Source organism: Porites lutea, chromosome 10 (genome assembly GCF_958299795.1).
Source record: "Porites lutea chromosome 10, jaPorLute2.1, whole genome shotgun sequence".
Taxonomy (NCBI): Eukaryota; Metazoa; Cnidaria; class Anthozoa; order Scleractinia; family Poritidae; genus Porites; species Porites lutea.
This window is the reverse complement of record NC_133210.1, coordinates 7,566,386-7,583,428: the sequence shown is the minus strand read 5'-3', so window position 1 is coordinate 7,583,428 and position 17,043 is coordinate 7,566,386. Positions and strand designations below refer to the sequence as shown.

General features: G+C 38.1%; 1 protein-coding gene across 1 annotated transcript; it reads left to right on the top strand.

Annotated features, from left to right (window-relative positions):
- The first annotated feature begins 3,239 nt into the window (after positions 1-3,239).
- On the top strand, positions 3,240-16,200 carry LOC140949439 (tyrosine-protein kinase receptor Tie-1-like). The gene is made up of 6 exons (XM_073398600.1): positions 3,240-3,267; positions 3,498-3,688; positions 4,059-4,270; positions 4,662-4,702; positions 14,635-14,731; positions 15,840-16,200. Exons 1-6 carry the CDS (start codon positions 3,240-3,242, stop codon positions 16,012-16,014), a joined length of 744 nt encoding a protein of 247 aa, XP_073254701.1. The 3' UTR covers positions 16,015-16,200.
- The last annotated feature ends 843 nt before the right edge of the window (positions 16,201-17,043 follow it).

Below are 17,043 nucleotides of genomic sequence, written 5' to 3'. Positions count from 1 at the left end.
AAGTGGTTATGGTGAATTAAGTGTGTGCTTTTGGCCAATCAGAATCGGGGAAATATTTTGAATGAATAAAAATCGATAAAGAGCGATTGATTAAATTGAAAATCGATAAAAATTAATAGGGGAAAACGTTGTTGCTAATCGATAATTGTCGACTTTACTCGATTTTTATCGAAGTTTTCGATTTTAATCGGCCCTTACTTAATCAGGTTAACATTGGCAAAGAACGTTGTTTCCGAACACAAGTACATTATTTATGTGGCTTTGGACGGTTAAATTTGTAGCGAAATTTATTTCACAAATTACACTCAATATTCTTACTAAACATTTTTGGCCAATCGACAGGAGAAAAAAGAGTTATAAACAACTGTTTTAGCCTGCCTGCGCTGGAAACTGCTCAAGTTGAACCCTACTATGTATATAGTTCAAGTGGTGAGGATAATGTTCAGTGTACAGTTTTTCAGCAAAACCCTTAAATTGCTTCCTCAAAAAGGATATTGGAAAGGATAATTTAAATCCGGTTCTGTAAATATGCAAAACAAAGTAGATAATGAACTCCGCAACTAAATGGAAAGAGAAGTAGCGTGACCATAAAACATGATAAAAATGTGAGAGAAAATCATCATTTAAAGCAGAAAACATCTGCGTATTGCTAAAATAATTTTCTTTAAAATAATGCATTATTAGGTTTTTGAACCTGAGAGGCAATCGATAATATCGTTAAAATAGTTAAAAACGATAGCGTTGACAATAGATTTTCTGATATCGGTTTTATCGATTGCGCTAGTCAGGTTTGTAATACGCAAAAGTTGTCTCTTTATTTAATGATCTGGGAACCGCGAAGCGCCTCTTTATGAAAGAATTAGTTAACTATAAAGACGTTCAGAAAAATCAGAGAGAGGTTTGGGATCAAGTAGGCTTATCACAAGACTAAATTTGGTATTCAATATTTTACTGATCAGGCCTACTAAACATCCAGCTGACCCTCACTGGTTTGTCGTAGTGGTTCTGCCTTCAAAAGTGTTTCTTATACCACAAGACATGACATAGAAAAAAGTTGTTGCTAATCGATAATTATCGACTTTAATCGATTTTTATCGAAGTTGTCGATTTAATCGGCGCTTACTTAATTAGGTTAACTGCGTGACGCGGCATTTACATGGTAGCCTGCGAGCAAGCTCTCCAGGGCGCTCTGGCGGCGGAGCGGGAAAAGGAAGGAGAGCTTGCAAATACGTCTCTGGAATTTGAATTCTACCTCCAATTCGCCTGTGGCTCCCCGTCGACTGAGCTGTCAGATTTCCGCCAATCAGTGCGAAGCGGAAACGAGCGCGATTGTAAACAAACAAACACGTGCCAAGGGTAATGGCGTCATTACTAATGTCATCTCTGCCAGTCAGCATTTCGCATCGACTTATTCATTTTCCAGAGACGTAGTTACAAGCTCTCCTTCCTTTTGCCGCCGAGCCGCCAGAGCACCCCAGAGAGCTTCCTCGCAGGCTATTTACATGGTGGACGAGACAGCTGCCATGGAGGCTGAAAAAATGACTCTGTTGGGGGGATTTTGCTATCTGAATGGTCGTTGTATTAATGTCAATGTTAATGAGTTCCTCAAGAGATGAATTCACCCTATGTAGCACAACTCCGTGACACATGTTTCTGTTGGTTTCCGGCCGCCATGTTAGTGACCATCCGGAAGGGCACCTACATTGCGTCTCCATCTAAAGCTCTATAAATGTAGGTAAAAAAATTCTCCGAATTTCTCGCACATGAAAAATTGCACCGACCTGAATCTTGGCGAGGGCCTTTGTATATTTACCTTCTTTCATTTCCCAGATTCTAGACTTTATCTATTACACGAGTTTGATTTTTATTTTTAATAGCGTGACAGTGAAAACCTGCAATAGCGTTACATTTTTTCTACATGTAAATGTCATCGCCATTTTGATTAATCATTTAGCAAAGTTTGGCTGATGAGTATGAAGTTAAGGAGGATCAACATTCTATACACCAAGACCAAGAAGACATTGCAGTGTCTCCGCAACAAAGCAACAAAGATGCTGTTCTTGAAGTGATTCCATCGACTTCCACCGAAGTAGATGTAAGACGAAAACAAAAACACCATAATAACTACTTGTTCACTAATAAAGAAGAATTTGCCTCTAGGGCGCCTTATTTTGCTTACGTTTCACGTTAGAAGGACACAACGTGATCTTGGTTTTCCTGTGTCACTAATGTGTTTCGTCGATGGTGTACCTTTCCTGCGCTGTCTTGGACTTACGTTTCAGCGTCTTGTTTTTATTCTCTTGAGCTATTTTCAGTTGCGGGCTTGTGACTTCCAGAACGACGGCTGATATAAGGAATCGTCTAATAAAATGGTGTGTTTGTTGTTTTTAATCAGTACCACGTGTATCAGAAGGTGGCCGAGGCTTTCTGGGTAAACATCAAACTGTGGGCACGGATTTTCATCCTAGACTTGAAAACAGTACCTTGGACCCAAAGTAAAGTTTATCTAGCTCTAGACTGGTCACTTTGAAGTTACTTTTAATAGATAATACTTATATATTCTGTGGCTCTTGGGCTCAAGCAAATTATGTTACTTTTATCTTTTTATCCGTTAGTTACTTACTTACTAACAAGAAAAGTGATTACTTGCAAGCTGTGCTGTTTCAAACTAAACCAAAAATTTGATAGTTATTTATCAATTTAATTAGGATGAGGAATTCAAAGTGACTGACAAAGAACTTCTAACCAGGCCAACGACATCACCAGGAAAAACTCAAGCTTCTGCAATGCCACTTTCATTTGAAAACCTAGAGGAATCAGGCGAGGATCCTTGTGTCGTAGAGGAGAACTTTTCCCAACAAATGTTTTCACTTGCCTGGCAAATAGCCAAAGGAATGGTAATTATCTTTTTTTTGTGGATAATGTTGCTGGAATTCTGATTCTGAGTTTAATTTGGAAAGACGAATTCAAAAGTCAATATTTCATAAACATGAAATGGATGGGAAAAATATATTGGCTGTTTTTCTAGATTTGAGTACATTAAAACGGCTTATATGGAAAAAAACTTCTTTTTGGTCGACCCAGTTTTGGCTAATTCGTTTCGTTATGCATCTAAACATAAATATTTGGATCAGATCGGTGCCGATATTTACTTTTCATTTGTATTTTTTCATCTATACTTAACTACTTAGTGTTCAGCAGCTGGCCGATGCTTTCTGGGTAAACATCAAACTGTGGGCATGGATTTTCATCCTAGACTTGAAAACAGTACCTTGGACCCAAAGTAAATTTTATCTAGCTCTAGACTGGTCACTTTGAAGTTACTTTTAATAGATAATACTTATATATTCTGTGGCTCTTGTCTGGCTCAAGCAAATTATGTTATTTTTATCTTTTTATCCGTTAGTTCCTTATTTACTAACAAGGAAAGTATATTGAAAGCTGTGCTTTTTCAAATTAAACCAAAAATTTGATAGTTATTTATCAATTTAATTAAGATGAGGAATTCAAAGTGACTGACAAAGAACTTCTAACCAGGCCAACGACATCACAAGGAAAAACCCAAGCTTCTGCAATGCCAATTTCAACTGAAAACCTAGAGGAGTCAGACGAGGATCCTTGTGACGTAGAGGAGAACTTTTCTACCAAACAACTGTTTTCATTTGCCTGGCAAATAGCTAAAGGAATGGTAATTATCTTTATTTTCTGGATTATGTTGCTGGGATTCTGATTCTGAGTATAACTTGGAAAGAAGAATATTCAATATCAATATTTTATAAACATGAAATAGACGGGATAAATATATTGTCTGTTTTTCTAGATACGAGTATATTAAAATGGCTTATATGGAAATAAAAATGCCTTTTCGGTCGACCCAGTTTTGGCTAAATTCTTTTCGTTATGAATCTAAAGGTAAATATTTTGGATCAGATCAGTGCCGGTATTTACTTTTCATTTGTATTTTTTCATCTATACTTTGCTACTTGGTCTTCGGCGTACCCCCGTTATTATGTTTTGAGATCATTTTAATCGTTTTTTCGTTGCTTATTTGTTATTAGAATCATCTCGCCGAAAACAATCTTGTTCACAGAGACCTTGCTGCCCGTAATGTTCTTGTTGGCCATGACAACCAGATCAAAGTGTCAGACTTTGGGTTGATGAGACAAATCTATGAAGATGTGAGCAGCTCAGCGAAGTCCAGAAAACTTCCTGTAAAGTGGATGGCCCCTGAATCACTTTATCAAGGGGTTTACACGACCAAAAGTGATGTGTGAGTGATGAATTTTCCCGCTCCATTGACAAGGGAACTATTGAAACTCTTCTACTGAATCACTTCTCAGAATTGTAGTTGCCTTCAAAAATTACAGAAGCATATAATTCTGAAGCGCCTAAATCCCCTTATTTTTTATAACCATGCTAGGGTTTTTAGCCGTCCAATTAGAAGCACGGAAAATTGTTTGCCCAAATATGGAATCATAGTATAGAAGGCATCTCTGTCGAAATATATAGCTGCTAAAAACGGATTCTTCCAGTCCTTAACAGTTTTCCTATTACACCCAAAACTCAAGAGTACACGCATTTTTAGGCTGCTCCGTGGGCAGCAAACAAACTATAAATGCCGTGAATTTGTACATATTTATAACCTCTGGTTTTTCTCATAGTTGGTCTTTTGGTGTTGTTCTTTGGGAAATGGCTACCTTGGGTGAGTGGACAGTCATTTTGTAGTTTATAGTTGTCATGTTAAACTTGAGGTGACTGACATATCAAAAAAGCATTTTTCATAACCTATGACTCTTATCGACCGTAGAAATGATGTCAAAATGTTGAAAACTCATGTACCACCCGCAGGATAATGGTTTTATACTGCAATGTTTTGAGCTCTCCAAGGGAATTAAGAGGACCGTGCCTTAACCCACCTTCCCCACTTTGCCATGGTGGGATGTGGCTTAACTGTTACGATTGTTATCAAGGTTACTGCCTCCAGGAAGGGCGAAAACAATGTTTTATAATGTTTCATTTGCGGCAAGTTTGAATTTTCTTGTTTGATCTGGGCTCTGTTTTAATTGATTAAGTGCATTTGAGACAAGTAGATCCCCTAGATGATAACCGTAAGTGACAATACATATTTTGATATGTCAAATTTAAAAATTTGCGAACATTTGATGACTGGAAACGAGAAGCCTTATTGTTAATCACCCTGGAGTGCCTTCTTTCATTACACATTTAAGAGTGTGTCCATGAGAGAACCAGGCAGGAGGTGATAATGCTCAAATCACGGATTTCGCTCAAACTTTGCACAACTGATGGGTGTGTTGAGATATTAACCTCGACAAAAAATAAGGTCGCAATATTGAATTCCCTGGGATTTACAGGGACCCCCCAAAAAAACGACAAAATCTACTCATTTTTGCATAATTAATTAGCTGACTTTGGTTTGGCTGTTCAACAAGAAGAAAAGACAACTTCAAATCTAATCAACTTTATCATCTTCTATGTTTATCAAACTTTATGCTCAGTAATTTATTTTTACTCTCTAATTCGATCTCTTCCTATTATTTAGCCTAAATTAAGGACATCTTCTCACTGTTTTGACCAAACCCTAAATTTAAGGTATTTTAGTGGCTAACATCTCCCATGAGCAACAACCTATGTACTTAATTCTCACATATTCTTTGAAAGACATCTTTAAGGTTATCAAATCAATCATAAAATATTTGGGCAATCTCATACTTTATCAATAATGACGTATTATGTACATCAGACTTGACGCTTAATTGTCATTTGACCAACATGGGAAGAAACGTAACATTCGTTTTTTTAAACAAAAATAGCACAAAGTTGACGAAAAGTCACAAATCAGATGCGTCATTATCGATACTAATAGCGGAATTGTTAGAACGTGTCAACTGAGGCATGTTTTCTGTGTTATTTATGGACGTTTGGATGGATATTTTATGGAACGCTTGAGTAAACACAAGGAGCAAAAGAGTTAGTTCAAAACTTCGATCGGTCCAATTTGGTGAAACAAGACCCAACAAGGATAAAAGATAGTGAATAAATGTTACATACACGTCTCTCAGGTGCTTTAGTCCAGATTTGCTGCTCCAGTTACGTCCGGTCCTTTGTGGCGTTACTTCGTGACGAGGTAATGAAATCGAAACATCTGGAAACATTGCAGAATTAAGTGTCGGCTTTTCACCGAACATTCGAAGTCTTTGAAAAAAGTTGTAGTCAGAAAGAACAAAATCATTCTCAAAGGACAAGAAGGATCACTGACAATCCATCTATATCTACAGAAAACAACCACCTGCTCGAACACCCTCCATCTTTGACTTTAGACTCTGCCAATAGTGCCAAAAAGATGGAATGTGACGCGGGACTACCGGACTCCGGAATGCGGAATACGCTATCTATTGTTGTACGCGCCAATATCCTGTTATAACTGGTGTGTTGAAAATAGGTTGTGAAAGTCGTGTTACTTGAAATTTTGAGTTTATTCAATGTTGGAAGGTGTAAGAGAACAGTTTCTTCAACACAGACTAATACACTATATTCACTTCTCATTTAAGCTGTCATTTGCGGATTCATACAGTATATTAAGTTCTCTTAACGGACACTCTCGTATATAGCGAAAAGCTCTACTTACGACCGCCATCACAAAATCCCGTTTCAACTCCCACACAAACTCTGGATTTTTACATTCCCGTAGGCGGCCGCGGACACTTAAAGGGTTTACCGGCGAATTAGATGTTAGCTTTGATTTAAAGCTCTCCTAAGCAGACACTCGAAAGAAATGTTATCCGCCTCTGAATGTTGTTGTTTTTTTTTCCATATCATGTCCACAATCATATGGCTATTTGTCACTGTTATGAATCATTCTTATATTTCCGTTTCAGAGTTACCGTTTTTTCACATACTCGTCCGGTTACACTTGAAAATACAAACTGAATTGTATGCTTTTACCTAAATTACAACAAGGCAGGAACATCAGCGTAACCATACACTGAAAAACAGTTTTTTGCTATTACCAGTGTTAATTTGTAGCTGGGAGGAGCTTCCGTAAGCGGCTATCTAACCTTTACACCACTTTTAAAGTGGCTGAATTCCACTTGCGTAACTATGCTGCATATGAGATTCATTCTTGTAAGCGGCCAGATCCAGTTAAGGACACCTTTTTCTCGTCCCGAGGGCGTCCTCGTACGAGAGCTTCCACTGTATTACAATTTTAGGATTTCTCTTACATTTAAACAAATTTTCGCTTAACGAGGCACAGTCGAACCTACGTGCGACCACCCAACTTAAGTGACCACTTCCCAATAAGCGATCACTTATTCAACACACCAAATATTATCCAGTCAAAGCGCTTGTAGTTGGAATCTCCTGTAAACGAACACATCCACATCCAGTAAACGACCGCGACCACTTTTTTAGTTTTTACGATGACAGTCTGATTGAGAATTTTCCATGATGCAATGGTCTGATCTCTGCGTTCCCTGTATTTCCTAAGATACTCGGAGTATAAGAGGAACTTTAGAAACAAATTAGATTTATCGATAGTATATTGTAACTTAAAAATTGCATGCAGTACATTCCCTCCAAAAAGTAGATGTGTCCGCACTTTTCCTCGTTAAAGACCTCCTGCAGTTCGACTCTCTTAAAACCCAAATTTTCCTTGGGCAACCCCATGGGCATTATTTACCGGGTGTCTTCCGACCACTCACGGACCGGAACATCAAATGTCTGTAACTTAATTGTTGTGTCTGTCCATAATTCAACATCTGCCTGCCTCAGCACGGCACACGGCTGGGCACTAAACTGGTTTTGGTGCCCAAGAGTACGCAAAAAGGCCCTTCCGAGATCGATGTCTAGGACGAGAAAATTGACCTTACCTGGGTAGGGTGAGAAATTTGAAATCGAAGTATTACAGTTGAAGTATCTCTCGGAGGGAATGTGGGAAGGGTGTTAAACATATGGAAGCGGTTGTTTGAGAAAAATATCTAACTCAATGTGAAAGTGTGGTGTATTTTGAATTCTACTTGGGAACATTAGTGTCACAGTTAGGTTTTATAAGACCCCTAAAAGACCGTGCGAGATAAAAAAATTCACTGTTTATGACAGTCAAATCTGGTGCCAGCAGGGTAGGGCATTTGTACGCAATTTGGACACTCCCCCGGGGAGAAAGGACTCCAGTATGAAAATAAAATGGAATTCTTGTCGCAAGCCAATCTGGACGTGTCTCACGCTTTATTTGTCTCTTTGAACTGGTCTGCACCAACATCCGGCTTCACTTCGCTGCTATTTCACGTGCAACTAAAATAGAAAAAATAGTTCTTTCCAAAACACGAAGACAAAACGACTTCTATCTCCGAGTTTGAGAAGACATGGGATCATTTATAATCATGGTCTGAATAAAGTTGCCAATAGATTTGGAATTCTAAATTATTTATCAGCATACAATAATAAAATAATCTCAGAGAATGTCGGAAAGTCGTTTTGTTCGCTGAACTCTGGCTCCTGGCTCCTGGTTCCAGACTCCCCAGGAGGGAGTCATAAACTAAGGCCTGGGCACTAGAGCAGATATTGGCGAATGAAAATCCGATGTGTCTGGCCATCGTGACGTCACGTTCAAGCCGGCCCGGGAAGGTTTGAAAGAAGGTAAACAAAATGCTTGTCGTGAAAAGTTCACGGTCCAATTTCTCAGTAACAGTAGAGCAAATCATTTCAACCACTAAAGCGAAGCTATAGATGTTATCATTTAAAGTATCAATAACGGAATTTTAACCTGAAAACAAAAAACACACTGGCCACAAGACTCAAAAGTGTTGACAAACGCTCCTACCGATCGATAAAAATCATCACCAAGATCATCTTTAATGGCCTGTAACTCAGAAACGACACAATACTGCGCTTGGAGACAAAAACATAAGTTACATAGGTCAAAACTCTTTCTCATTTTTGAAAAATTAAATCTCATAACAATTTCATAAAAATGATCAGTGGCTTTAAACACTACTTTCCGCAGGTACCTTGCGAGTCAGCCGCGAAGGGCAAGAGAAATAAGCCAGTTAATCCAACAATAAAGCTCTCGAATTAAACGAGTGATACGATTAATTCGAGGGTATCTTTTTATGTCAATGTTTGGACTTGAGAGGGGCTTGAATACAGTTTAAGTCTACAAATTGCCTAAGAAATATGTTACACCCATACTACGTTTATAGCCAGTTGGGATGACGCAAGATTCTACAGGAGCCTTCCACTGACAACAATACCTTCAAGAAAAAATCAGAATCAAAACAATGGCGTTTATAAATAGGTGGAAAATATCTCAGAATTGGGAACAGAACGCTAAGGCTAGTGACTCGGCGATTTGAACATTTTCACTTCGAACCTGGACAGCGACATTGAGGCTTATTTGAAAACGGCTTACGACCTGAAGAGACAGTTCTTGAAGGTACCAAATCGCTTATCAATGAGAGGACAAATATTCTGTCAAGGTTCAGCCGTTCAGTCTTCCCCCCAAAAAATGGTAATAAGGACGCCTTTAAAACTGGTCAATAAACGCTCGAAATCTGGAGTAACTGTTTCCATGGGGGTCCGCATATCCCAACTATCAGTGCAGATTCAAGCATTTCACCTAAACTACACTGTACATCCTTGGATTGTCGAAGCTATTCGGGTGTAAGTTTTTCGTTGGTAAATAATAATTGCTCCATTTGCTCCTCAGAGGTAAGTATATAAGGAAACTATTTCCCAAGTCTGTTGTTATGTGGGAGTATATCTACCTCACTTGAAATTATGCTTCTAGAGCTGATACCCAAGTATTCCAGCAACAAAATACTTATAGTGTAAATCTTTTATTAACACTTTTTCTTTACTTTCCATGGGACTATGCAAGATAATCTTACTAAATAAAAGAAAAAGTCAGGAAAAAAGTCTAGACAGGTCATATTACTTAAGACAGAACAAGAAGCACTAGAGCTGGACAAAAATAATCAAATTAAACAAAACATTTTGGGTTGTAGTTTCACGTCACTAAAAAATACAACTGGAAATCTGTCTGCATTCTCAGGCTAAAGCTTCCAGTGATGAATTGACTTGAAGGTTATGGCGGTTAAAACACATTATTCATTATTTTTCTTCTAAAATCCTGTCTGTGAGCAGTTTCACCAAAATAATTTCTAGGTATAAATCCTCATCACATTGTCAATAACAAAAAAAAGAACAAGTAGATGATCAAATGTTATGTTCTGGAGTGACCATAAATGTTTTGATCGAACGATGATGTAGAGGCCAAGAGAATAAGTAATAATGAGAGGCCTGCCAGTCTAGTCTCCAATTCTGTTTACATGTAACAGATGTAAGCTTGGAAACGTCGTTGGTCTAAGTAGTGTTAATCCTGTAGAAAAAACAGAAAATGATTAGCATTACCAATACAACTTTCTAGTCCATACCACCGTAGATACTACTGAAAACCTGTTTAAGATTTATATACTGTTTTGTATAGTTAGATAGACTGATTAGTTACTCTTAGTGACAAAGTAAGCGAGTAAAGGATGCAGTGTTTAAATGCATCAGTCAATTGAAACCCTTCTCCCCCTCCCCCCTCCCCCCAAACCTCTGGCGCATAGCGGGGATATAATGCAGCCAATGTCAGGATTTAACACATATTTAACAACGTACTGGCCCTGTGTGCAGTGGAATTAACAAAATTCCTGCTTGAGCCAGCTCATGGGCAGGGATTTAACAGTGCATAATTTATGCATTTTTGGAAGCAGGGACAGAGAGAGGGGGATTTATTATGAGTGACTTAGAGGCCCTTGTTTCCTCCAGGGGAGAGGGGGGTTGTGCATTATATGGGCTATATAGGTATGTTCCACTCTGAAGGGTATGATTTTCAAGCACTTTACTCTAGGATAGGGTATAAGGAGAGTTTGTATTCCAGGAAACTGATCAATTGGTTGAAGATTTTAGTCTAGACTAGGCAATCAGGAATTGTCACTCAAAATTAGAATCAAGAGCAAGGAGTTGCCGTTACTCAACAAAAGAAAACCCAGAATGAAGTTAATCGTCAGGACTAGCAGAGAAACCAAGTGCCCACTCCTAAAATGTAAAAGCACACTGCAAAACTAAAGTAAACCGACAGATAACCTGAGATCAGGCGTTATTTTTTTTTGCTTCTTTGTTTCTTTGGCTCGAGAGGGATAGAAAATAACACCTGATGCATTCATTTAACAAGCTGTCAACCGCCCCCTAATTTACATAATGTAACGTCTGCTTGACCTATCATGTTATCATGTTAGCCAATAAGCGTTTACCATATGGGAATCATATTTTAATGTCTCTTTTGAAATAAATTTTAGGGAAAAGAAAATTTTTAAGTACGCCCATGTTCAGATGGTGCTTCCTAAAAAAATTTTTTAAATGTGTTGTTTTTGTGATGAAATACTGCTAGCTGGAGCTACCGTACCTTTATTACAAATAATAAAGAATTTACAGGTTAAAGCTCGTTGACTTCGAAATCAGTGAAAAAAAACACCATATTTTACGAACTGAAAGGTGTTGTGAAAGCGAAGATCGCTCAGAATAATTCGCAGGTTTCTGAAGGAGGAATTACAGTCAATCAAGGTCAAGATTCCATTCATGAATTGATTATTTGAAAAGTGAACCTGTTTGTCGTTTCTGTAACTTGTAGCCGGTATCAAATTGCATTCAAATGATCGGTGAATTTTTGACTGCAACTTTTTAGTATACGATGAGATGGAAAATATGAAATTTCTATTTAGGCATTCTTCAAATTCAAGAAAACTGAGCCTACAGAAATTTTATAACAAACTCGCGTGTGAACTCACTGCTCATTACGCAAGCAAAAATGCAGACTGAAATCAACCACAACTAACGGATGGCAGCATTTTGGCCAATTGGAGCAGCGCAAATCATTCGTATTGTTTCCTATCCAATCAGAAAAAAGTCCAGATTCCGACTTTTTTACATGTGATCCGACAAAGAAATGTATCATGCCATCTTCCCGTGAGAGACATAAAGGGATAATAGGGAGAGGGCATGATCTCAGGCTAACCGACAGATGGAAGCACTGTTCTAAAGGAATTACAAAGTTCAGCTAGTGGATGGCATTTCTCATGAATTTGATGGAATGCCGTTGAGAGTTTCTTTTAACATGTCCATTGGTTTGAAAATAAAATTAATAAATACAGAGTACTAGACGGAAGAGAGCGGTTTAAATCAAACCTAGAACTACAACTACTAATTCCCTGCCATAAGGTGCTTTTAACAAACTACTTGGCCTGGGAAGGGAAAAAATTAGTGGTGTTAATGTTAAATTCCTCGCTAAGTCTCAGGGATCAGGAGGCCGGGGTTTCAATTGACTGATGCATTATACTACCAGATGTTGAGAGGGTATTGAAAGTGAAATACAGTGTACATACGTGTACACATGCAGGCTTGATAGTGCGGTTTTAAAATTATCCTGTTGGTGTCTTGTTTCAAGAGTGTTACCCCCCACCGCCGGGGCTTTCCTAATATATAATTTAACTTTCAGAAGGTGTACAAAAATTTACAAGGGCTAAACAAATATTTAGACTAAATATGGTAGTGCCTCAAAAAGAGTGAACTTCTTCACGATCGGGCTTTTACGAGGTCATAATAAGCTTAACAACTCAGTATACTTCTATACTTCTTACTGAAGAACCGAAATAACTACAAAACAGCTCATTTATAACAAATTTTCGTAACCAACCTCACTTCAACTAGATTGCAAAATTATAACGGAGGAAACTGATTCGAATAAATACACTGATCATTTTTGTGGTTCATTCCCTGACATTTATTATATGCTATATGGATTCTGTGAGATATAAACTACTTTGCAGCGAAGCTACAAGTTTTCTCATGCTTTTTAACCAGGGAAAAACGGGTTTTTGTCGAGCGAAAGGTCGCACCGCACTCACATAATTTTCCTAACTTGGAGACTGACCTAAACCCTTCAGAAACCTTTTTTGCAGGATTTTCACGTAGTAATCAAAATGCACTTACCTCTTCCGTTGGAATATAAGGTAATGGTATCCTCGATCAAAAGAGAAACCACATTGCTGCTTCATGACACGGGAAAAAATAAGCTCAAAGTGTTCACATGAAAAACAATAACACCGCCATTTTCGAAAATTCTGCTCGTCGCACGCTTCACTTTGCTGTGACGTCACGATGGCCAGGCACATCGGACAGCCGCGCTCACGAGTTTATGACTCCCTCCTGAGACTCTCGATACGATGTTTCCATGTGTTGGCAACCGCTGCTTAAAAATGCGGGCTCCATTTAATATCAAAGATGTCGGACGTTTGCAACATGTGAATTGAGCTACAACAGTGGCAGAAATAATTCTTTCAATGGGTTAAGAATCGGCTTTTTACCTTTCGTATTGTTTTGTCCTAAAACAACTTGATTTGGATTTTGGTGCGTAAACTGATGGCTAAGGAATTTTAGTCGTACAGCGAGTCACGACGCTGAACTACGCTGAACTGGACATCGAAGGTGGCATGAAGAACAAATCAAAGCGGGCACAACAGTTGAGGCAGTTGGGCAGTTGAGACATCTAAGAGATACGTATATGGATTTTATTGATCGCTTATATTGTTTTTAGGGCGAAATTGTTAAAGTAAGTAGAACTGTGAATTAAATCTTTGTATGTTATTTTTACTTGAAAAGATCGCGTATATATCTATCAAAAATCATCGTTAGCGCTTCTTGCAGAACAATTTTTATGATTTTACCCTTATTAATGTTAAATCATTGCCTGATGAGTTTTTCGTTCGATTTCTCCTCATTCAAAGGCAAACACACGAATATTGTGAGTGCCTGAATTTTGATGAAATATGCAAAAGTCGTTCAGTCACATGAACAGTTTATGTCAACACATGGAAGAAAGTGAATTGCCCAAACTTTTTATGATCTTTTTCTCAACTTAAGTGATGGCTTTAACTACTCATGCAAAAGTTATAAAGATAAGCGATTGCTCATCGGAGATATTTGGGAATAAAATACCCTAATTTTACGTCTTACTCAAAGCTTGGAAATGATGACCCAACTTAAGGGGGCTAAGAGGGGGGAAATCGAATCGGCGACTTTAAACAGTTTATTGTGCTTAAAGTCTTATGATGTCAGATTATCTCTTAGTGCATTTAAGTTCCAGGTGGCTTTTCTGTTTGTTGCACTGGCATTGTAAAGTTAGCTAATTAATTATGCATAAACGGGCAAAATGGCGATTTTTACAGGGGGAGCCCGGATCTCCCAGGGAATTTAATATTTTGATCTGACATTCTGTCACATAAGCTAACTCCTGATACCTAACATTTGTGCCAAGTTTGAGCGAAATCGGTGATTTGAGCATTATCGCCCCCTGCCTGGTTCTGCCTGGTTTTCTCATGGACACACTCTTAACTGCATTGGCTCTATACCAGACCTCCATTTAATCAACTATTTTTGCAAAATGGCCTTGTTGAGTTTATATGAGGAGGAGTGACAATCGACTAAGGCATCTTTAATAGAAATCTATCTAATGGAAAATTGCATGTATTCAGTTGCTGATATGTAATCATTTGTTTTCTTTCTCGCAATTGTCAGGAGGCGTACCATACCCCACGCTGACCAACTCAGAGTTGTATCGACTGCTCTGTACTGGTTATCGCATGGAAAGGCCTGACATGTGCTCCGACGACGTGTACGTTTCTTGATTAGATTGGTCTTAGATTTAACAAACAGATTCGATTTTTCTGTGCGTCTGCTCAGTTACATTTCACACCGAACGGCGCAGCATACGAATTCGTCAAATATTTTAACGCTTTCTTTGATCATATTAAATACTGACCAGACGGACGGCAGGGGAAAACTTTTGATGGGATCCTCACTCTTTGAACAAGGAAGCCCTCCATTGGCCTTATGGTCAATAAAGGCATCATTAAGTAGTGATTAGGTTAATCTCTTTCCTGGGTTCGGGGTATAGGAATTTTGCTAGTCGAAGTATATGAAAGGGTAGGGAAATCTATCATTTCGGTCTGTAAAATGACTTAAGAGGACCAGGTAAGATTTTCTGTCTGTGAAAAAGTCGAGAAAATTTTCAAGTCTGTTATTTATTCGTATTCAAAAGGAAATACATTTTTCAGCAATTAAAAGGGATAAAGTTAAAGTTCTTTTCTTTTACATAATAATGGCTGGATGAAGGAATAGGGAATCGCGTGATAACCAAAACGTTCCAAGAGCCCATTTTAATGGGCTTTACGTGGAAGCTTCACCCAAAAGGAGTACCTTTTTAGGCCACATGTATATGGAAAGGTAGGAATTTCACGAGCTAAAATGTTTGAAATGATAGGAAATTGTGTAACTTCGGTAATTTATACTAAAAGATATTTTAAACACAGGTGCCTTTATTGTATGCTTAATGTTAAGGGCTTAATGGCTTAAAAAGTGAAGTAGTCGTACCATTTTTTCAGGGTAGGCAGGAAAGGAATGTATACGAAAGGGGTACCTTTTCTGTCATGAAAAATGCTGTATAAAAGGAGTTGGACCTCAGGGTGGAGCCTCCCTGTAAACTCATGAAGCTAAGAAGCCTATACATTCTACTAAAAAAATTTCTTTTATTCCAATAGACCTCTTTCGCTTGTATGTTTTGTTTTGCCAATACAGTTCATGTCTAACGGTCAAATTCCCCTGGGACCTCTTTTGGGAAATCAAAACATACAAGCTATAAAGAGGTCTATTGACACTGTCTAATAATTGACTGGAGCTCTACTAAGCATTGAATGGTTCTTTTTTTTCTCCATTCATAACAGATATGAGCTGATTACTGAATGTTGGAACGAAGACCCTTACATTCGTCCCAGTTTCTACCGTTTGATCGAAAAAATGGAGGCGATAATGGAAAGGGATGCACCATATTTGAATGCAAACAAACACAATGAATATCATCCGTATTACAACGTGCCTCCTGAAGCTAGTGCTGATTGATATGGAGAAGAAGGAGCATCCCCAATAATCGGACAGTTTAAGACGGAACGAGTATAAACAGTAAATGCATAGTTATTGACTTAGAAACTAAGCTAAGAAAATACTGAAAGAATTAAAACAAACATAAAAAGAGCTTTAAGCATTAAAAAAAAAGAAAGAAAAAAAAGTGTAACGGTACGGCCCTTCAGATGTTATCAGGAGCCCATCACCCAGGGATGTAAATCTCTCTTATAGAGTTTTTAGATTTTAACTAGGCTATTTATAGATTAATCTTTCAGGCCAAGGAAAACGGGACTGAGTAGGACTTCCAGCAATTAGCGGAGGAGATCAAAGAAGTATAAAGCGATTAAGGTTTTAACTGAATGACAAACATTAATAGTTAGCCACTATCTGAGATGATCAACCGCTATGTTGGATTGCACCGAAGTTGTTTTTAGTGCACAGCCAATTTTTCGTAAACGAGTGACGTAATGTCTTACCCTTTCACCGACAATGCAATGCAAAAGAGGATGATATCTGGTTGCCAAAATGCTCGTCATTCAGAACGTTGAAAACTTTCGGGCTGAAACTGAATTTACAGATTCATTAAGCACCCACAGATTTATCATATAATAACCATTTAGTTTCTCTACGGGCTCAGATTTGCAATTAAAACAAACTTTTTTTAATGTTTTTAGAAGACAGTTATCGGGTTAAGTACCCTTCTTAAAATACAAAATAGCATTAGCTCTAGCCTTTGGATGAGATAGTTCCATGACAAAAAAAACGTACCTTAAAAAAGAGAGAGAAACAGAGAGCCCCAAAAAAGGAGAAAAAACTTTAACGAAAGGGCCTTAAAACATCCAGCTTGGTAATTTAGGATACAAACAAAAAAGCTGTGATCCTAGCCCCAGCATTTGTAAGGTGAAATCTCGCTTATAATTAGATGCCCCTGGGTTTCAGGGCAGTTTCAGGGACAAAAGTGTTCCTTCAGTGGGCCTCCCGTGGCTTTAAACTCTCAATAGAGTATAGGGTGACTTAAAGTCAGTA